Source organism: Trachurus trachurus (genome assembly GCF_905171665.1).
Source record: "Trachurus trachurus genome assembly, chromosome: 3".
NCBI classification, from domain to species: Eukaryota; Metazoa; Chordata; class Actinopteri; order Carangiformes; family Carangidae; genus Trachurus; species Trachurus trachurus.
The window spans coordinates 22,652,404-22,674,452 of NC_139893.1; the positions used below are offsets into that span (position 1 = coordinate 22,652,404).

The 22,049-nt window shown below is 43.7% G+C and overlaps 1 protein-coding gene across 1 annotated transcript in view; it reads left to right on the forward strand.

Moving 5' to 3' along the window:
• kif13ba (kinesin family member 13Ba) overlaps positions 1 to 22,049 on the forward strand; it is a 44,437-nt gene that overhangs the window by 16,457 nt on the left and 5,931 nt on the right. The window contains exons 4-38 of the mRNA XM_084001465.1: positions 1,111 to 1,123; positions 1,668 to 1,728; positions 1,866 to 1,958; positions 2,638 to 2,818; positions 3,611 to 3,698; positions 4,281 to 4,415; positions 9,814 to 9,926; positions 10,270 to 10,381; positions 10,475 to 10,687; positions 10,788 to 10,898; positions 11,014 to 11,148; positions 11,856 to 11,986; positions 12,151 to 12,237; positions 12,459 to 12,649; positions 12,750 to 13,029; positions 13,138 to 13,300; positions 13,583 to 13,738; positions 13,973 to 14,122; positions 14,548 to 14,673; positions 14,838 to 15,011; positions 15,184 to 15,341; positions 15,823 to 15,955; positions 16,105 to 16,260; positions 16,375 to 16,474; positions 16,668 to 16,794; positions 16,939 to 16,994; positions 17,095 to 17,219; positions 17,320 to 17,595; positions 17,691 to 17,843; positions 18,140 to 18,217; positions 18,312 to 18,362; positions 18,467 to 18,623; positions 19,497 to 19,594; positions 20,663 to 20,722; positions 21,218 to 21,824. Of these exons, the coding sequence (XP_083857591.1) occupies positions 1,111 to 1,123; positions 1,668 to 1,728; positions 1,866 to 1,958; positions 2,638 to 2,818; positions 3,611 to 3,698; positions 4,281 to 4,415; positions 9,814 to 9,926; positions 10,270 to 10,381; positions 10,475 to 10,687; positions 10,788 to 10,898; positions 11,014 to 11,148; positions 11,856 to 11,986; positions 12,151 to 12,237; positions 12,459 to 12,649; positions 12,750 to 13,029; positions 13,138 to 13,300; positions 13,583 to 13,738; positions 13,973 to 14,122; positions 14,548 to 14,673; positions 14,838 to 15,011; positions 15,184 to 15,341; positions 15,823 to 15,955; positions 16,105 to 16,260; positions 16,375 to 16,474; positions 16,668 to 16,794; positions 16,939 to 16,994; positions 17,095 to 17,219; positions 17,320 to 17,595; positions 17,691 to 17,843; positions 18,140 to 18,217; positions 18,312 to 18,362; positions 18,467 to 18,623; positions 19,497 to 19,594; positions 20,663 to 20,722; positions 21,218 to 21,824 (5,048 nt within the window). The remainder of the gene's footprint in view (positions 1 to 1,110; positions 1,124 to 1,667; positions 1,729 to 1,865; positions 1,959 to 2,637; positions 2,819 to 3,610; positions 3,699 to 4,280; positions 4,416 to 9,813; positions 9,927 to 10,269; positions 10,382 to 10,474; positions 10,688 to 10,787; positions 10,899 to 11,013; positions 11,149 to 11,855; positions 11,987 to 12,150; positions 12,238 to 12,458; positions 12,650 to 12,749; positions 13,030 to 13,137; positions 13,301 to 13,582; positions 13,739 to 13,972; positions 14,123 to 14,547; positions 14,674 to 14,837; positions 15,012 to 15,183; positions 15,342 to 15,822; positions 15,956 to 16,104; positions 16,261 to 16,374; positions 16,475 to 16,667; positions 16,795 to 16,938; positions 16,995 to 17,094; positions 17,220 to 17,319; positions 17,596 to 17,690; positions 17,844 to 18,139; positions 18,218 to 18,311; positions 18,363 to 18,466; positions 18,624 to 19,496; positions 19,595 to 20,662; positions 20,723 to 21,217; positions 21,825 to 22,049) is intronic.

Below are 22,049 nucleotides of genomic sequence, written 5' to 3' on the forward strand. Positions count from 1 at the left end.
AGGACCGACTGCAGCGAGGACTATAGCCTCTGCATATGGGGTGCCTGCTCAACACGCTCCATCTTTTGAATACAGATAAGAATCAAATGTCTTGAGATCACAGTGGGTTGAAATCCCCAGGCAAACCGCTGGAAAACCGCTTGCTTGCATATTCTCTCACTCAGAGACAAATATTCTACATTTTAGATTTACAGTAGGAACGACTATTAAAATGCATGGCAGGGATTTATGTTTTTTTGTGTTATTGTTGAAATAGCTTCTTATTTCATGCTGCTATTATTAGAAGGAGATGAGTCTATTCTGATCCGCTCTGACATTTCCCGGTATGTGGAGAAAGCCAGATGGAGTGACTGACTGAGCGCCGAAGAGATCATTTTTAAAGGGCATGGCTTTTGGCTAAATGCTCATAATATGGACACGTTTGCCTTGTGGGTTCATATGTGTAGTGTGTGATTGCTTGCACATGTGTTTTCTGAGTTTTCCACGAATATCATGCCGATATTGAGGGCAAGTTCTTCCTAAATGTCACACATTCAAAGGCATTTTCCCACATGTCTGTTAATTTTTGTGTGTGTGACCTCGACCCAGTAACCCCTCTGATTCCACTGCACACTATCTCACTATCCCTCCCTGACAATTTCAGTACTAACACCCCCTTTCACCACTCAGTCACCCCCACACACCCATGCCCACATACTACATACATTCCCACAACAATTCAACCAAGTCCCAGTGATTTTTCTTTCTCCAGCGGCCGTCAAGGATGAGTGGCTTCCCTGACATCCGCGGCATTCTTTGAGAAGTTGGTTGTATGTGACAAACTAGATGCAAACAAGCTGCACACACACACAACGTTGATATTCAATCAAATGTGTACGAGGGGAAACAAGGAAGGCTTTAGGGCGGCCATGAGCTCCAGCACTGTCTGTGTCTGTCTCTGTTCAGTTTGTCTCCGCTCAGGAGTTAGAAACACTGAAGGTTGGATCATGTTGTTCCATATTAAAAATGAAAATCATTTATGTATGTTGACTCTTGCATCCTGTCCAACATGTGTGCTAAATGTCATTTATTTCTCTCCGCATGCTACCTTCACCCGCCCACTATCATCAGGAACCAGTCCAAGGTAACAGCACACACACACACACACACACACACACACACACACACACACACACACACATACACAGACACTGGAGCTAATTCCATGCTTGTGAATCATCTCTGTGTTCAACAAAGCAGCCACTGTATTTCCTTGACTCAGTTTGTGAACTGCACAAGCAGCCGCACAGGCAGTGGTACAAAGTAATGATTTGTAAAACAATTTTTGCCGGAAGAGTCTTTATTTAATTTATTGGTGATAAATCCTCAAGGAATATTTGTTGCTGGGTGGCTGTTTGTTTATTTTCTGTTTTTCTTTTTTTATTTACTTTGCCAAAAGAGTCTTTTGTCAGCTATGAACACAAAACACATGACACAATGTTAAGTATGTTGACTGAGAAGACTGAGAAAAGGTTAAGGTTATTTCTCGACTGAAATGGAATAAAGTCCAACATTAGGTAAATTAAATATGAATATCTTGATTTTTCTTTCATGGTAAAGCATCATTTAGAAATAAAGTCCATCATTTACTCATGCTGTTGTTTTGCTTGTGTCTATGTGCTCTCCAGGTCTTTGCCTATGATTACTGTTTCTGGTCCATGGACGAGACAGATAAGGAGAAATTTGCAGGTTGGTTTATTTAGCCACATGCAGTTTACATTTTTAACATTTTATCACTGAAATGTCTCAAAATGTGTTAAATTGGGAATTTACACAGTTGCACAGAATGATACGCTCTGTTTGTTTGTGTTCGTGTTTGTCTGCAGGTCAGGAAGTGGTGTTCCAGTGCCTTGGGGAAAGTCTTCTCTACAATGCCTTCCAGGGCTATAATGCCTGTATCTTTGCCTATGGACAAACTGGTAAAAACCCCATGATGCACCTCATTACTCTGTGCTTGGTGTGAAAGTTTCCGGTTAAGTGACATGTACAGAAAATGTTTGATTCAGCTATATGATCGTTTGAGATTCAGCAGTGTGTGTCCTCGTATTGATATGTGTTTGTGTTTATATGATACATGTTATGACCTTTAACATTTGTCTTTTAAAACTGGGCCAGTTGCATGACTCTAGGAGTTGGACACAATAAATGAACAATTTCTTTGAACTTTTAATTGCACAGTGCCCTTGAGCATTTTATGTAGTGATTAAGAGGAGTGTCAGCGTGGATGTGTTGTGGCAGGAAGCTTGGAAAGAATCTGCTCTCTCTAGCATGAAAAACTACCAAAGCTAAGATACTGTTTTTGTTTTCATCCAAAAGCAGAACTGAAAAGACCTGATAAGTGTGCTCAATGTTACTGAAACCCACATTCACCTCAAACAATGTAAAAATATGTTTTGGTTAATTTGAGGTCGCTAAGTGAAGATAAGTGTCAACACACAAAAGTCAGGATAGGTCTTTCAGAACCGACTCGGAGGGTGTGGCATAATTTAAAATCTCTCATCATCTAGACTTTCACACCTGTTAACTAAACCTGAATTAACAGGAAATCTCAAGTATCATCAGTACTCATGTGCATGTTTGTGTTTGTGTCGTATTCAGGTTCAGGAAAGTCGTACACAATGATGGGTTCGGTGGACCAGCCCGGTCTGATCCCCCGCCTGTGCAGTGCTTTGTTTGTACGAACCCAGGAGGAGCAGCGAGAGCAGGAGAGCTTCACTGTTGAGGTTTCATACATGGAGATCTACAACGAGAAGGTCCGGGATCTGCTCGATCCCAAAGGGTATGAACTCAAACTGATCTTCTACTACTGTCACACATGGATTTTCCCTACTGTTGGCTATAATGGCTCCTTTAGGTCCTAAAGCTTAAAAAATAACCACTTAACCCACTGCTTTTAAATGTATTTTCCTTTGGACAAGCCAATTTAGCCATTTAGTGCAGATTTCGTCTGTAATGTTAGTATCCTGTTAATGCAAATTCAACTTGTTGCTGCTGATGGCTCACGTTTAAATCCATCCCCTCTTTGGACGTAGGTTCATCACCCAGAATTAGGGATTAATCTTTCCTGTTCCTATATGTTGGTAAACTGCTTGTTATCAGGGATCATTTGAAGTTCTCCAGCTCCAGTTCGTTGGCAGAAGAGAGAAAGTCAGAGGTTCATTCTGACCTCACCAGCTGCTGTGGTCAGTGGATAAAAGGATTATCATTCTGCCCTGCAGTCACTGGTGGAGGCCAGTTCATGTCCAGCGGGTCAGCAGTAAATCAGGGGCACAGGCCTGTGTCTGCTGCCCTAGACAGCATAACCTTTGACCTTCACTCACTACGTGACCTTTAACCTCAGTAAAAAGGACCAGAGAGGGGAAGACCATCTGACAGCCATATGGGCTTCACCGTGGAGCAGAGAATGATGAAGTTGGCTGGCCTGGAGTCAGACACCCAAGTGCTAATAAAATCTGTATGAACTGGGGAAAGTTGTAGTGGCCCCCAGAACTACATTTCCATCTGTGCAAGGACAAATAATGTTTTGGAAACATTGTTGTTGTTTTTAAACCTGTCTTTATTTTCTGTCCAGGGGCAGACAAACTCTGAGGGTGCGTGAGCATAAAGTTTTGGGCCCCTACGTGGATGGCCTGTCTCGACTAGCTGTGGCTTGCTATAAGGTAAACATATGTATATGTGATCTTAGTATCCTATTTCCCTTTCACTTTGATCTTTAAACTTTGAGGATGAGGATTAGTAGCAGTGTATCTCACATGATGGCTGCAGTCAGTTTAATACTCCCACCAATCACACTGGAAAGATGTTTAAAAAGTATTAGAATTAATATTTTGTAGGTAATGCTTTCTACAAGATTTAAAGATGTTTGTTTTAAATTATCTCAAGGAAAATTTAAATCAAACGCAACTGGACTCGGTTACTGTATTTGTCTTGGATGAGAAACGTCTTTCTAGAGTCTAGAAACTGGACTTGGTTATTTGTCTAGAATCTAGACAAATAACCAAGTCCAGTTGCATTCGATTTAAATTTTCCTTGAGATAACTATGACCTGGACAAATGAGAATATTCACAGGTTTTGTTTTAAATTAAAATGTCAACCAGATATATAGTTGAGCTTGGAATAAGAAAATTATGTATATGTTGTAACGCAAAAGCATTGTCAATAGGCAATTCTACACATAATAACAAAACAAGAAGATATTGTTATTGATCATGTACCAATTGTTTGGTTTCTGTTTTGACAGGACATTGAATCTCTAATGTCGGAGGGGAATAAATCTCGCACTGTTGCTGCTACCAACATGAATGAGGAGAGCAGTCGATCACATGCTGTCTTCAACATCATCCTCACACACACACTCAAGGACTTGAAGTCCGGGGTAAGATAGTTGACTTAATGCTCAGACACACAAAACCAGATCTGATTGTTGTTGAAAGCAGCACTAGAGGGGAAGCTGTTTGAACAAGCTCAGGGTTGTACAGGAATTAAATTTAGCTGTTAGTTATCGTGTTATGTCAATTTGGAAAGGTCCACTCAGTAATCTGTATTATTCCTGGGGGTGTGACTTACTTCTGTCACAATAAGGGTTGTGATGATGATACTTCAGAGGGACTGTGCACTTCTTCTGCAGCCACAAGGAACAGAGCACCTGTGTGCTGTTGGTGGGATCTAACATAGAAGTGATGCCGCTGTCTTTTCTGGTTGGTCAGCCAACACAGATTGAACTGCAGCAGCTAAACGATGGCTGCCTCTGCAGTATATGACATGTATGCTATCTTTGCAAGTATAATGTGGATCATGTAGGTGGTTAAATTCCTTGCGTTTCAAAGTGTTTCACTCTCTAAGTGCTTTGTATTGAGGTGTCCTGCGCAAGTCATAGCTTTTCTCCCTCCCTACTACTGTGACATAAGTTTATCACTATACTGTATGTGCATTGCTAGATATACACCCCATCCCACCTTCTGTTGTCCCAGAATCCAACTGGATGTGTCACTTTGTGCACTTTGACTGGACAAACAGTGACTGGTAAATTTTTTGATCAGCTGCTGCTGCATGCCAGTGGGTGATGTCAGCTCAGCTGTCTGACCAGGCCCGCTAAGAAAAGACCGATATGACTAATTGTCCAACTCCACTGACCCACTTAGCTTCTGCTGCTCCTTGCTCTTATTTCCAGACGAACTCGCTGCTAGCAAAGCCAGTTAATAATTCACAGGCTTGATTGTGAGTTTGTCAGCTGATACAGGCTGCTCTGTTTTCAAGACACACCCCAGGTCAGTCACTGAGTTGGTCAGTCAGCAAGTAGGTTCATCAAGCAAACAGCCACGACACAGACTGTGTAGTCACTGAGTGAATCACTTCGCTGGCACGTCCTGTAACTGCATTAGTCAATTCTTTATTTTTCTTTGTTGATGTTTTTGTTGAAGTCAAACAATGAAAAGCACTGGTTATTTATTGACCAGTGCTTATTTATTGACTATTTATTAGTTTGGATTCCCAAAGGGAACGTGTTTCTTATCAGAATAAACTACATTTCAGTATCATTTTAATGATGTTTTTGGAGCCTATAACCATCCTATATGCTGTGCTGGTTGTTTAGTGTTTAGTATGATTGCCTGTTGTTATGTTCCACTTCTTGTTGCTTGGTGGTACTCAGCGGTTGTGAGGGGTGTTGGACCTGTTTTCAAAGCACAGAGGAAGCCAGAGGAAAATAACAAGTGCTGCACACACTATGCAAATTACCTTTGCAACAATAGTTGATAAGTGGACTTGCTGAACAATGAAACAATGTCCTCAGGGCACCGAGAAACGGTAGTTACAGTATTTGCAAAATACTTGCGTATGTAAACAACTAAAGAGCTGTCTTCATTTTATTGTTTCAGATTTCTTAATCAGTAAAAATGTAACCTAAGCAAATTATCAAAAAGATGAATGACTCAAGGGCAAACTGATTACATTTTAGTGATCAGAGGTCAAGACAAAGGTCAAGGTCATGGTGACCTCAGACTTCACACAGAAATTGTGACGACAAAATGGTTTATATTGTTTTCTGACTGAACAAACAGGGATGTAATATTGTAATGTTATTATTTTCATCATGTTTTATCAGACTGGTCACTGGATGACAGGGACAAATCATGTTAGGCTCCGTACCACCCTCTTTAAAGTAAAGAATATAAAGTTTGATTTTGCACTCGGTGTCATTGTGAACTCTGGAAGCTTGTTTTTACAATCTTATGAATTGTTAGAAATGACAATGTTTATTAAATTATACATAAAAATAATCACTTATAATCATTATTTGCAACCTTGGAATGAGCGTGCATTTAATCAACTAACTCAAATGACTGAAAGTAGTACTTAGCATGTCTGACTGTAGTATGACTATACAGTCTTTAACATGCACTTTCAACATGGCTCTTTTCACTCTTGGCTCTAACGACTCTGCTAGCGTTGGCGGGTGAGAACCTGTGATAAAGCCACGTCTATTATAGGTGGTAAAACTCAGTCAGTGTTGTGTTGAGTCATTCTGAGATTCAATGGCTCATCACAGGATTTCCTTTCAGTAGCATGCACCACTCAGACAGCTCACTGTAAATTCAGTCAGTTTGCACTTTGCCCCATTTACTGCCAAATCCTCACTGTTTGTTGTTTTTGATCCCTGCTTTGCTAACTCCAGAGAAAGAACTGTCGAGTGTAAGACGCAGTTTAAAAAGAATTCTACAGTAGGAATGATTCCACAATAGTTTTTTTTTTCGCAGCATCCACCAGACCGTTTACCATGTGAGGTTGACCGCTGATGCCATGACACTTGGTCTGTGCTGGTCCCTTCAAGCTGCCAAGGCTACTGATAAGCTGCATGTCCTTCCTACTGATCTGGTTACTCACGACTCAAATATCAACTCACCTGGTCACTGAACCCCCTATAAAACAAGAAGATGCCACAGGAGCTGGCGTTTTATCCTCTTCACTATTTCACACACAGCTACTGTATAATTGCCACTTAACAGGAATAGGACCAAAGAGTATTGGCGTACACTGCAGGCATAGAAAATGAAAGTAGAGTTGTTTTCCAACTATTTCTCTCCAAGTGTCAAGTGACACGACCAAGTAAAGGGACATTGCACTGTACATGATGAGCCCGTCGTTGAACATCCGTAGTTCTACTATATCTAGTCCCCACTATATGTTCACCACCTTTACCTTCCCCCCTCTCTCTTTGTCTCTTGATCTTATAGTCATAGTTTAAAGCCTAAATAAATAAGTAAGGTTTGCCCTATTTTTGGATCCTGTTTTCTCAGTGTTACAGATACACATCTCTTGTTTGTTTAATAATTTGCTTTACTCCAGGAGATTACTGAGACTGATGCTTATCAGCGCTCCCTGAGGTTCATCTCCGTCACTTATCTCATGACTGGGTCTTTTCAGAATTCAGGTCTATTGCATTTGCTTTATTTATATTCCCAATGTTATAGATGATACCCTTTTCTTTGAGATGTCTATTCAAATGGTTAAGATTAAAATTATGAATTTCTCAAGATGAGGTTTCTGTTTTTTCACAGCACGCTGAAAACCCCCATGTGTCCATAGGCACACATAATCATTTTACACTGTTCTCCTTTCATCACAAAACATTCCTCTTGCAAGAGTTCACTGAACAAAAAAAAATGCAACAGTTTGAGTGTGTTTTACTTCAGAAATTCTCACAGGGGACCAAGAGGCTTTTGGAACTCAGGAACATTTAACTGTGTCTTGAGCAGAGGAACTAGAGGCTAAATTTAGTTTCAGGTGCTAAAAATATTCTGTTGGAGTACTTTCCAAAGATTTAGGGGCAAGATTTGCTGGCCTGTCCATTGCTGATTGGTCAAACACAGACGATATAAAACAATCTCTAATAATAGTACCTTGTTTTTTAATGTAGACTGAGAATCAAGCATTTGTGGTTGTGTATTGATGATAAAAGACCCTGCCGTTGTCTTCCTGACTCGTTTTGATAGAGGACAGAGAGAAAGAGAAATGAGCTGAGTATAAATTAGCTGATAACAAGAGCAAACAATGAAAATGAGAGAGTGGGGATGGTTGAGAGAGCTAAAAAGGGAGAGAAGCTGCAGAAGAGAGAGAAAAGTCGGTGATGTAGAAAATTACAATTTAATTTTCTGATTTGTTTTCATAAAACATGAATAAATAACAACGTGGGCTGCCAAAAAAAATATTTTTTTATTTTATTATTTATATAATTTGTCTCATACTTACAATTCAATTCAGCAGCAGCGGAAATGGAACAAAAAGCTCTTTAGGTTCCTATTTTTGTTCGTTTGGTTTCATAGTCCTGGAACATTTGGGGGCTTTAGACTTGGCGCATGTGAGAATTTTTGTCAGATTTAGGATTTTCTCTGAAGCCTAACTTGTATTATTCCACAAATAAAACAGTGTGAGGAGGTTAAGTATCAGAAATCACAGGGTTGTTATTCTTCTGGATACTTTCTGTTTCACAAGGACTTGCACCATTGTACTTTGCCATTATTTTGTTTGGCTTTATTTGTTACTTGTTGTTGTCCTTCTTGGGATTTTGCAACTATCGGGGAAGAGCAGAAACCAGAGAACAATGCAGTGAAGTATTTGGAGAATAACAGTGGACCTGCTCACGGCGTGTGCTGGCGTTTGGCTTTGGCTGCAGGTGGAGATCAGGTGTTACATTCAGCCTTGTCAGCCTCTGGCCAGTCACGCTTGGCCTGGAGTGACTCTGTCCTGGTACAGATGGGAACGTGATATCCATATCCTCGGCAGCTGCTAGAAAGACACAGAGAGAACCTCTCAACAAGAGAGTGAAAGATGGGAAACTCAAGTCTAACAGCGCTTTGTGGAATCACATGGAAGCTCCTGTGTGAAAGAAATTCAGAGCAACTCAACAGCTATTTGATTAGGTGACATTTCTAATAAAACAACTAGTTGTTTATCGCAGGGTTGTCTGTTGCTCTTATGCGTGCACTTGAGAGCTGTTGAAAACCCAGCAGGTGACTGTCTTGATGTGGAGCCTCTCTGGTGTTTAATATGCCGTCAGAGATTTGTCAGACCTCATGTGGATGCACTGTCCTACTTTCAGGAATGTCAGCAGATCCTGATCTGCAGAAATGTCCTACAGTGAGCCTCCAGACTTTGTATGTCCTCAGACCAACCTTGACATTGCAGTGCTCTTTGCCAGATGGTGCGCTAACCTGAATCAGACATACAGTATCAGACTGCTGACAACTGTCAGAAGGAGAAGAAAAGCTGGTCGCATGTAACGGGGGACAGAAGTGGAAATCCCCGACCTTGTCACACTGCAAGGCCATATGTCCACGAAGCACTGAAGCTGCATGACGGTGTCAGCTACAAAACAAACAGAACTTTGTCTGATGACACTGTTATTTATGGTTCCCTTTATTGCTTTGAGTCAACCATATGTCAGGTTCACGTTTCTTGGTCTTAAGTCTTTGTGGACAAATGGTAAATAGTCTTCAATATCACCTGCTTGAGAAAGATCCAGAGAGTCTTAAAAGAGACAAAGTCTGTTGTAGTTGATGTAGAATTTGCCACCATGGTGGATTTTAACAGTCTATAACAGAACAGAAAAATAAAATTATTATCTGCAAGACCTACGTAGAAGGCAAGGGTTTGCAGTTGCAGAAAATGTTAAAAGGGGCTTAATAAAGAACATATGCAAGTTGTCAGTTTAACTCTTCAATGTAGCCAACAACGCAATAATCACTTTTTGTTTGTGTTTCTCTCTCTGTTTCCAGACAAGTGGGGAAAAGGTGAGTCGGTTGAGTCTGGTAGACTTGGCTGGAAGTGAGAGAGCAGCAAAGACAGGAGCAGCAGGAGAACGACTGAAGGAGGGAAGCAACATCAACAAGTACGCCAAAGTATTCAAGCACAAACACACAAACTCACGACAGGGTGTTTATCAGGTTGTTAACTTGAATAAGAACTCCGGATCGAAAATTGTTTATCTCTGGCTGTATTATTTTTTTTATTCTCGCATCATTTTCTTCCCTTAACACAGAGCAGTGGCCCATCAGAATTAGTCACTTTCACTTTAAAGATTTGAATGTGTTAGAAGGAAGGATATAAGGTTCATTACGATTTTTTAAAGAATTTATGTGCCACTTTATGTGACACAAACCCACAAGCAGGTACATGAAATAAAATGGGAAGTACTTGTCCTTAATGTTTTTGTGTGTGTGTGTGTCTGTCAGGTCGTTGACTACACTGGGTCTGGTTATCTCAGCGCTGGCCGAACAAGGGACTGCCAAAAACAAGAACAAGTTTGTTCCTTACAGAGACTCTGTCCTGACATGGCTGCTGAAGGTACACGCTCAATCAAAATCATCCTCTTCATTGTCTCATGAAAAAAGACCACAGTTTTTATCATCCCTGCTTCTCTCCTGCTTCTATCTCCAGGACTGTCTGGGAGGCAATAGTCGCACAGCTATGGTTGCAACCGTGAGTCCGGCTGCAGACAACTATGAGGAAACACTGTCGACACTGCGTTACGCCGACCGAGCCAAGAACATCGTCAACCACGCCGTGGTTAATGAAGACCCCAATGCTCGCATCATCAGGGAGCTCCGAGAAGAAGTAGAAAAACTAAGAGTACAGCTGACTCAGGCGGAGGTGGGACATCTACATGTATTAAATCTCAGAAATCAGTATGTAGAAAACCTCTGCTTTCCCTCATATGCTGTTTTTTTTTTTTTTTTTTTTTTAAATCTAGTCTTTGAAAGCCCCAGAGCTGAAGGAGCGTCTGGAAGAGTCTGAGAAGTTGATTCAAGAGATGACCATCACCTGGGAGGAGAAGCTCCGCAAAACTGAGGAGGTTGCACAGGTAGGACACATGTGAGGCTTGAAATGTGCAAAAACAGATTTTCAGCATTTTTTGCATCGTTTAGATATTGAATCTTACGCTGTGTTTGTCTGTGTGTGTGTGTGTGTGTTCATAGGAGCGTCAGAAGCAGTTAGAGAGTCTGGGGATTTCCCTCCAGTCTTCAGGGATTAAAGTTGGAGATGACAAGAGCTTTCTTGTAAACCTCAACGCTGATCCTGCTCTCAATGAACTGCTGGTGTACTACCTAAAGGTAACATCAAACATTTTGTTCCTCATGCTTAATTTTTTATTGTTAATTATTAAAGGGACAACGAGGAGTTTCTTCATCGGCAGAACGAAAAATTCCACGACAATAAAAAAGTCTCATATTAATGTGGATGAATCTGCGTTACCCACACTTGTTAATGGGCCCATTTTCGATAAATATATCGTTTTGTCTCTATCGTTATTTTGTTATTATTAGTGGTGGCGGAAATGCTGGGCGAGCCGACCAGCGTTTCTTTACTTTCGGTTTCGCGTCGAATCATGAGAATAACGCCGCCGAATCACCGTTTATGGTCGGAACTACGACGGTATGTGATCGTCTTCGAACCTCTGACTTTAATTATTGATGAATGAAAACATGAGTCTGTCTTGTGCCGGTCAAAGAATTTCACGGTGCGCGCGGAGGCTCATAAATGTAGTGTGAAAACGCTTCGCTTTTCCAAAACTCCTCGTTGTCCCTTTAATAATTTTCCTATTAACACAGAATACCAAACAGGAGTGCCTCCGGGCCTGCTTCTTCTCTCATCTCCACTGTAGAAAATCTTTACAGACCCACTTTTTGGATATTAGAGGTGTCATTTTAATACTGACTGTGTAACTGTGGTAAACAGTGTTTGAATGTTGGGAAACCTCAGCACACGAATTCAATCTGTTATGCTGAATTTAAAATCAATGCCTTCATTGTTGTCTTAGGAACACACAAAGGTGGGCTCAGCAGACTCTCAGGACATCCAGTTGTGTGGGATGGGTATCCAGGCAGAGCACTGTGTCATCGATATTACAGCAGATGCTGCTGTTATGCTCACCCCATACCGCAACGCTCGGTAGGTTACACTAATGAAACGGAGCCAGACTCCAGTAGCTGCCTGAGTGAAGCTTTGTTGTCAGTGACACATACTCACACAGCAAGGATTATGAACCCTTTTATCTACAAAGTCATCATTACATCAGCTTATAATATTAATGTCACTGCTCTTTTGTGTTGTAGGACGTGTGTTAATGGCTCTCCAGTGACCAGTGCTCTGCAGCTTCACCATGGCGACCGCATCTTCTGGGGAAACAACCACTTCTTTAGGTAATTTTATGCAAACTGTAAATGTTTGTATGTTGTTTGCAAGTTAAACTATTCTAATACTTTTTTTTTTAATGTTCATATCGTAGAATATTATTCAATATTCTGTTGAATCTCTTCAGTGTGTTCGGTGTCATTTCAAATCATTGACAGTTTGGCCGAAGCAAATTAACCAAATGCTACTAAAGATCAAAGTTAATGAATGGATACCCTTCTACCTGCAGAATCAACCTGCCTAAGAGGCGCTCTCGAGGAGCAGAGGATGAGGAGGGTGAGGGCGGTGTAATGAAGAACAGTAGCAGCAGCGAACAGCTGGATGCAGATGGTGACACGGCTAGTGAAGTCTCCAGTGAAGTCAGCTTCTCCTATGAGTTTGCCCAAACAGAGGTCATGATGAAAGCCCTGGGCAATAATGGTAAGGAGATGTCATGTATATTAAATGTCTCTGTACTGACAGAACAGACAGACAGTTGTTTATTTATCTTTTCTAACCCGTTTCTGTTATGTCCTGTTAGATCCCATGCAGGCGGTCCTTCAGTCTCTGGAGAGGCAGCATGAAGAGGAGAAGCGCTCTGCTCTGGAGCGGCAGAGGCAGATGTATGAGCAGGAGCTGCAGCAGCTCCGGAAGAAGCTGAACCCAGACCGTCTGTCCACAGGCTCCTCCGGAGCAGCGGCACCAGGCCAGCAAGGTCCAGGACAGCAGTCTCACTACCGCAGCCTGGAGAGACTCAGTATGGGTGGGATGAGCCATTCATCCAGCGCTCAGAGCAGACTGAGACAGTGGAGTGAGGACAGGTGAGTGTCTGTGACTGTGGACTCATGCCTCTGCCTGTTGGGTCTGAATAAATCAATGCAAATTCTACTTTTCCTTCTCTCCTCTCTCTGCTCTGATTCCTGTTGCAGGGAGGTGGTGTTGGTTCGGAGTCTGAGGAGGTTGAGGGAGCAGATAGTGAGGGCAAACCTCCTGGTGCAAGAAGCCTGTTTCATCTCTGAGGAGCTGGAGCGTCACACCGAGTACAGAGTCACACTGCAGATCCCATCGGACAACCTCAACGCCAACCGCAAGGTCTCACATGCAGAAACATGAACACACTCACGTGGGGGTTGCCTGTCTGCTGTCGTAGTTTAGAACCTAATTAGGTGTGTGTGTGTGTGTGTGTGTGTGTGTGTGTGTGTGTGTGTGTGTGTGTGTGTGTGTGTGTGTGTGTGTGTGTGTGTGTGTGTGTGTGTGTGTGTGTGTGTGTGTGTGTGTGTGTGTGTGTGTGTGTGTGTGTGTGTGTGTGTGTGTGTGTGTGTGTGTGTGTGTGTGTGTGTGTGTGTGTGTGTGTGTGTGTGTGTGTGTGTGCAGAGGGATGCTGTGCTCAGTGAACCAGCGATTCAGGTGCGGCGGCGTTGTCGCGGGAAACAGATCTGGAGCTTGGAGAAGATGGAGAATCGTCTGGTGGACATGAGAGAGCTGTACCAGGAGTGGCAGGACTATAACCAACATCACCAAGACAACCCAGTGAGTTGGCTTGACAACACTGTCATGTCATAATAACCCTGCCAGGTCACTATGACAGCTCCATCAGTAAGCACAAGTGCACAAACACAATATATGACTCTGGTGATTATGTAATGAGGACATACCCTCGAGGCAGGTTTTGGATCCATGAATAACAAACACTGTCACCAACGTGTGATTGAAATATGCAAAATAGTAGTTGTAGTAAAAAAAATTTTCCTTTTCCTTGTCCAGGTGATGCGCTCATATTTCCGTCGAGCTGACCCGTTCTTTGATGAGCAGGAAAACCACAGTCTGATCGGCGTCGCCAATGTTTTCCTCTCCTGTCTCTTCTATGATGTCAAGCTGCAATACGCCATTCCCATCATCAACCAAAAGGGAGAGGTAGGGGGTCACACACACACTGTTGATAGTAAAGCAGATTAGAAATGTGATTCTCAAATCCCATAATGCCCTAAATATCTTGGGTAAAGGCAAATGCCAGCTTCTTCTCCTTCAAACCTGTTTCCTTTCATAACTGAAACAGGGTTAAACCTAAATCCATAATGACTTCAAACTTTTCATCAGATTAGCTAAATGTATTTGATTTTATAGTTTCTAGATTTGACTTTCCTGGAAAGTGAGAGGGAAAGATGCCAGGGTGTAAACTCACAGTAACACCATAACCTTGTTACGAGAATGATTTATGTTACATACTAAAATTCTAGGGAAAAATGAGTTTTTAAAAAAAATGAGTGAAGTCTGTTAGCTGATATCTTCCACATTTCATCTTATGTCTGTGTTTTCCCCCCTTTTTTTCATGTTGCCAGGTTGCAGGTCGTCTCCATGTGGAGGTGGTGAGGGTTGGGGGAGGCTTGGAGGACAACATGGCTGGAGGAGATGAATCGGACAACAACCAAGACTCGGAAGTCCAGGATAGAAAACTTGTATGCATGGTAAGAGGACGAACAGATTATCAGAGACGAGTGCATTACATTACTCCATTAGTCAGCACACTTCATGAATGACTTAAAAAGTGGGTCAATTCATTAGAAAAAACAAGATAATTTGCATGGGAATAAAATGCTAATCATCATGTTGACCTGTATCTCCTCTACAGATTAAGATCCTGCAAGCCACTGGTCTCCCCCAGTACCTGTCCAACTTTGTCTTCTGTCAGTACTCATTCTGGGACCAGTCTGAACCCATCATCGTGGCTCCTGAAGTGGATCCATCATCCTCATCACCCAGCACCAAGGACCCGCATTGCATGGTTGTGTTTGACAGCTGCAAGGTGATCACTGGGAGGGACTTTTAAAAGGCTAACAACAACAACACACCTAAAAGCTCTCATGAATTATAAAGAGTTTGTTGGGTTAACCATTGTTGTGTGATGTTTTTATAATGGCCACGGGGTAGGTATCGTGTATGTGTCTGTTTGACACTGGTATCTATGTGTTGTGTAGGAGCTGGCTGTGTCAGTGACGGAGGATTTCATCGAGTACCTCACAGAGGGGGCAGTCGCCATCGAGGTTTATGGGCACAGGCAGGCAGATGCAGGCAGGAACCCCGCCCTGTGGGACCTCAGCATCATCCAGGCCAAGACACGCACACTACGAGACAGGTAGACACATGTTCACCTTTAACTCAATGTAATGATCTCAAGACCTGTACAATTGTATTCCAATTCAAGAAAATGCAAAAAGAAATAACAATCAGTACTTATGACAAAAGTAATGAATGACTCACAAACTCTTTTTATTAATGCAAGAAAGTCAGATTGAAACTGTGTTTGTTTGTTTTGTTATCCCTATTGTAAGACTGTTGCTCAGTGACTGACAGATTATTTCAGAGTAATTATGTATTGAGTGAGGGACAGGCAATATAAGATGTATCTTCTCCCTGCTCCTTTCCAACCAGAGAATAAGAAAGCGTTGTGTTTTCGTATGTTAATTGGGAAAAGTCGTAAAATTGCTTTGGCTTGAACAAATAAAAAAAATGAAATGAACTCCTGTGTAGGTTTGCAAGACTAGCTCACCAGTGAGTGATGAAAAAACAGCACACTCCGTCGTTTCCCAGATGGATGACAAACTTTGTTTTGGCAGATGGAGTGAGGTTATGCGTCGTCTGGAGCTGTGGATTCAAATCCTGGAGATAAACGAAAACGGAGACTTTGTCCCTGTGGAAGTGGTTCCTGCCAGAGACGTACGGACTGGAGGAGTCTTCCAGCTCCGACAGGTAGGAGATTTTCTGACATAACCACATTAAACAAGGTCGGGGCCGGGGGAACTGGCTAACCTGAGCTGAAACCCAACTTCTAAACATCCTTTTTTTTTCTTTTTAACTGTGTCTTGCTTCTGATTACCTCCTTCCCTCCCCATCTCTAGGGTCAGTCGAGGCGAATCCAGGTGGACGTACGTTCAGTTCAGGACTCGGGCACCATGCCTCTGATATCAGAAATAGTGCTTGCAGTGTCCGTGGGCTGTGTGGAAATCAGAAACACGACAGCAAACCAGGAAATAGACGAGATGGACAGTTATCAGGTAGAGCAGTTTAACACAACTCTTGCCTACAGCCTGCTCTCTGTCAGTAAGTCTTAAATAGACTTGGAGCTGAAATGAAGCCAAAGATGATTAACTGGCTTGTTTGTTGCACAGGAAAGAGATCTGGAGCGTTTGCGGCGGCAGTGGCTAGGCGCTCTCACTAAGAGACAGGAATACCTCGACCAACACCTCCAGAGCCTGGTCAGCAAAGCAGGTAACGGTCCAAGACACATCAACACACACTCACAGTACGCCGGGGAAAACTCTGACCACACCCAAATGTACATAAAACTGCACTTATACTTAAAAAAAAAAAAAACGTGTTACACAACCCTCTACACCCTGCAGGCTGTTCTGTCGGGTGGCAGCGTAGGAGGTGTAATGTTTGAGCGTTATTGTGTGCACAGAAAAGACAGAGGATGACATGGAGAGGGAGGCTCAGCTGCTGGAGTGGCGCTTGACTCTGACAGAGGAGAGGAACGCCGTCATGGTGCCCTCTGCTGGCAGCGGCATCCCCGGAGCACCTGCTGAATGGTAAGGACACAAAGGCAGGACGTGTCCGTGTCTCTGGTTTGGTTTCTGTCACGTTTCTACACAGTTGGTCAAAATGTATCACTCTGAGGCACCAAGGTACAAACAAAGACACATTTACATCCCTGTGTTTTGTGTCTTTCACAGGGTTCCTCTGCCAGGCATGGAGACTCATATTCCTGTCCTCTTTCTCAACCTCAAACGTATGTTAGTTTATTCTGATCCGTGAGCTGATTGTAGGCACAATAATGTGACTTTACTGTTGCTCTGTGATTTACAATGATTTTGCTGTTGTCCCTCCAGCTGATGACCTCAGCTCTCAAGACCAGTTTGAGGTCCCTGAGGCCGGAGGCTGGGATGCCACCCTGAGTGGAGAAGACGAGGACGACTTCTTTGATCTCCAGATTGTCAAACACTATGACGGAGAGGTGAGGATGAATGAAATAATTTCCTGAGGAATTCTCAGAGTCTATATGAAGAATAGTTTTATTAACAGTGAGTGCGATCGTTGAACCCCCCCCCCCGCAGGTGAAAGCCGAGGCATCGTGGGACTCGACTGTCCACGAATGCCCTCAGCTCAGTCGCGGGGGAGCGTGGCCGGAGCAGCGAGTGTACCTGACGGTGCGAGTGGTGGTTCAGCTCAGCCATCCTGCCGACATGCAGCTGGTCCTGAGGAAGAGAATCTGCGTCAACGTTAACCCCGGCCGCCAGGGCTTCGCTCACAACTTTCTGAGAAGGATGTCCACCCGCAGCACAATACCAGGCTGCGGGGTCACGTTCGAGGTGGTCTCCAACATCCCCGGGGTAAAGGAAATGAAAGGGCGTCTGAAATTCTGTGTTGAGTGCGGTAAAAAAGAATTATTGAACACAAAAATCTTTCTAATATTTTGCCCAATCAGGACGCTCCTGGATCAGAAGACAGGGAGATGTTGGCCCGGCTCGCTGCCAGCGCACACAGCAGCCAGTCGGGTGATGAGGAGGCTGCCATTGAGAAATACCTCCGAAGTGTCCTGAGCCTGGAGAACATCCTGACTCTGGATAGACTCAGACAGGTAGACATGCAGACATATATTTTTACAGCATTTACATATGCGCCAACACTGGTTTGTTTTTGCTCTGAAATACTTCACAGCACACAAATGTGTTGTGTTTACATTGCTGCTGATCTGACAAATACCCCTCACTACAGAGTCATGTAATCTGGGAGTTGATGGAGATTGTACCCTTTCACACTGACAACAATCAGATGTTGGTGGCTATTAGTGTTCAATGTAAAAAGGGCTGTATTTGTCACATTTTCAATTTTGTCAATCGTCATGTCTTGAAATTGTGTGTGTGTGTGTTGTAGGAGGTGGCAGTGAAGGAGCAACTGGCTGGCCGAGGAAGGAGCAACAGACGGAGCCTCAGTTCTCCTTCTGTCCACAGGGTAAAACACAAATACGACCGCAACTAATAGCAATGTCATCATCTATGAGGTGATGATAATATCCTCTAAATATACTCTGTCTGTCCGTCCTCAGCTGTCTGGAAGTAGACAGGACTTGTCCACAACCTCCCTGCTGGATGATAAGGTGACACATACAAATCAGAACAAAACTAGTACAAACATGGTGTCATTCCCAACAGGCGTTTTCAGCTCTGACGCCACGTTTCTTTCTGTGTGTCTTCCTCTCAGGGTCGATGGGAGAGCCAGCAGGATATCTTCATGCCCTCTCAGTTTCACCGCACCCTCCCCCGCCCCGCCTCCTCCCCCTCCACCTACTCCACCTCCCCTTCCTCGTCCCCTACTCCCTTCGCGATGTCCCCCCCACAGAGCCAGGAACCAGAGCCAGGTAAACCTCCACCACCTCTCCTCTCCCCCTGTGACTCCTCCACTCTGCTCTCTTGCTTTTTTCTTTCCATTCACAGCTGTTCTGTTTACTCCATCACACACACACACACACACACACACCTCGGTAATCCTTTAACGTTGATACCATGTTCTCCTGGTCTTACCCGCTCTTCTTCCTCTGTCTGATGTTGCCATAACGCCGTATTTTACTACACCATCTCGTGTCACTGTTTACATTAGAAAGTGCTGGGTCACCACTCTGTTCCCATTTTGCCCAGCCAATAATACCCCATGTCTAACATCTCCCTTCTTACCTTCCTCTTTTGGTGTCTCGTCTACTGATTCTTGCTGTTTCTAACTCAATGTTAACTTCTCCCTCCTCTCTCCTAATATTCCTCACTAATTCTTTCAGTGTCTGATCTGGTCAATCTGATTATTTCTTCCAGCTATCTGATTCATAGCGATGTCTCTTTCATGTCAGTCAGAATCCATTTTACTGTGGCATGCTCTTAGATTAATTCTGTTTTAAAAAATGAACAGAATTAATTGATTTTGATTAATTTCACGCTTCAGTGATTAGAATGTTATCTCCGCTGTAATAGCTAAATCAACCACCAGTGCCAGCCGATGTTTTCTCCTGTCAGTCTATCACTGCTTTTGGGTTGTTGCCATTTCCTGGACTCGCTCTCAACTTCCTGTCTTAATCTTTCACATCTCCTCTACCTCCCGCACCTCCTCTTGTGTCCTTGCTTCCTACCTCTCTCCTGCCTCCTCTTCCTCCTTTCTCTCACCTCCCTGCCCCACCCCGCCCCACCCTGCCCCACCCCGCCCCGCCCCCCAGGTCGTTCAGGACTTGCTGCCTCTTATCTTTCAGTTAAGGCGCTGGTTCCTCAGATGCCCAAACTGCTCAAGTCTCTGTTTCCAGTGCGAGATGACAAGAAGGAGCTGAGACCTTCGCCGCAGAGCCAGCAGGTCAGCAGAGACGATGCAGTAGAGCTCACTGACATGGAGCACAAACCCTTAAAGGGGAATTGCCGTTTTTTACAATCTGGAACTTATTTCTAGCATAAAATACGATAATTTACTCACCCAGATAACTTTGGTGTCATTACAAGTCCTTCTGACGAAATTTGCTCCAGCCGAGAGCCGCGTATATCCGTATAATGCGAGTCTATAAGGCAACGGAATGCAGCCTCTAAATAACACATTATCTTCCGCGAAACTCGTTACTTTCACCAATATTTTGTTATGATATGCTTGTGCTATTCCCCTCTGAGTCCGGGGTTACCTGTTATCAACATCCGGGGTCTGTAGGTTGACCTACTAACTTCTGACCTGGATGATGTCATCTCCGACCGCGGTGCGGCGCGGCTTGTTGCTACCGCTAATGGTTTGTTTCTGCGTGTTTCCGACTTGTCAGAACGAAATGAGCAGCTGGACGAAGTTCAGCTTCCACAGGCTTCCTCTCTGCAGCCTGGACTCACTAAAGCTCTGGCTAGTCGCGCTAAAAATTATTATCAGAATGAGATGATATCCAGGTCAGAGGTCAGTAGGTCAACCTACAGACCCCGGATGTTGATAACAGCTAACCCCGGACTCAGAGGGGAGTAGCACTAGCGTATCATAACAAGATATTGGTGTTTCACGGCGGATAATGTGTTATTTAGAGGTTACATTGCGCTGCCCTGTAGACTCGCATTATATGGATATACGCGGCTCTCGGCTGGATCTAATTTCATCAGAACGACTTGTAATGACACCAAAGTTATCTGGGTGAGTAAATGATCGTATTTTATGCTAGAAATAAGGTCCAGATTGTAAAAAAACGGCAATTCCCCTTTAACAGTTACAGTTGAGGTGCACTCAAACAAGGCACTTTAAATGAGCAATAGTAGGATGAGGATCCAGTTAACAAATGTCAAATATCAGCATCAAATTACTCTGGACTGTCAGACACGTTACTTTTCCAGTGAGTATGCACGCTTCTACGTTTGATGTCTTTTGACTCCTGTCCTAACCTTGTTTGATGTTACTCGGCAGCATGTACCACGCATCATGACATCAACAGGAGGGGACGACAGCCGAGTCAAGAATGAGACGGTGAGACTGTGCCCCGTCCTCCCTGCTCTTATATGTTGACCTCAGTTGTCTAGACTCTGGTGGATGATCAGTGGCTTTTAACCAAGATTTGATCCAGAACTTGTACTTCACTAAGGGTTTAGGTTCCTGCCAAAGCAGCACAGGAATCTTTCATGTTTGTTTCATATCTTTCACATTTGCTCTCAAGTCTCTGTCTAATACAAAGTATGCACATACTCAAGTTGAAAGCACTATTGATAACAATAGATCCATTTGTCCAGATTTAGTTCCTGGCCTGGTTCAATGAGTAAATAAAAAAACAGATTAGCAGATGATGGAAATGGTCCCTTACAAAACAGACCATTGACCTTGTTGCATTTCTTCCTGTCGGCCTAAAAGACGATTGTTGTGTTTTTGGGGAAGTTGATGATTAGTGCTGATTGTTGTTTTATTTTGCCTTGTTTGCATGCTCTCGTCCGTCCCTCCGTTCCTGCGGCAACTGTGGGTTTCCTGTAGACCGCTGTGCTGCAGCCCCCGACCAAAGACAGGCGGGCAGAGTTCCCAGAAGTCCCACCTCTTCCTGTGCATGACCCGCATGACACCACCCCCCTCAGCCCCCTCAGCCAGTCGTCAAGCGGCTACTTCTCCACTAGTGTCTCTACGGTTACCCTGTCCGATGTTCTCCAACCCTCCTCCTCGTCCTCCTCCCTCCTGGCTGCTGAGACTACGTTACCCACAAACCCCCAGCAGCAGCAGCAGCAGCAGCAGCAGCGTGCTGACGGGAACGATGTTGTGACCTCTCCTTCTCAGTGTGGTGTCAAAGTGGCTCCCGTGGTCGCCCCGCCTTTGTCAAACAGCTCAGCCAATCACAACAATGTCACCGGAGAAACGTCCTTCTCTAAACAGACGCTGGTCAACTCAGGAGGAGGAGGTGAAGGGTTTGAACGGCTAGAGATCTTTGTGGACGACGACGAGCGTAACCATGACGACAATCTGCCCGACTGGCTCAGAGAAGGGGCATATGTGACAGTGGGAGGCAATAAGGCGGGGACAGTGCGCTACCTGGGAGTGACGCAGTTTGCTGACGGGGTGTGGGTGGGGGTAGAGCTGGACACGCCTGTAGGTGGGTACACCAGTACAACACTCACTTCATTCATTTTTTTGTGATCAAGTTTTTATTATTTCACCCCCCCCCTTTTTACAATATGCCCACATTAAATCAAATTCACAGCTACATAATTGACATACATACATACATACATACATACATACATACATACACCACCTTAAATCATACATATACCACCCTACATCGTATATAAAATGTGTACGTCATAACTATGTGAGC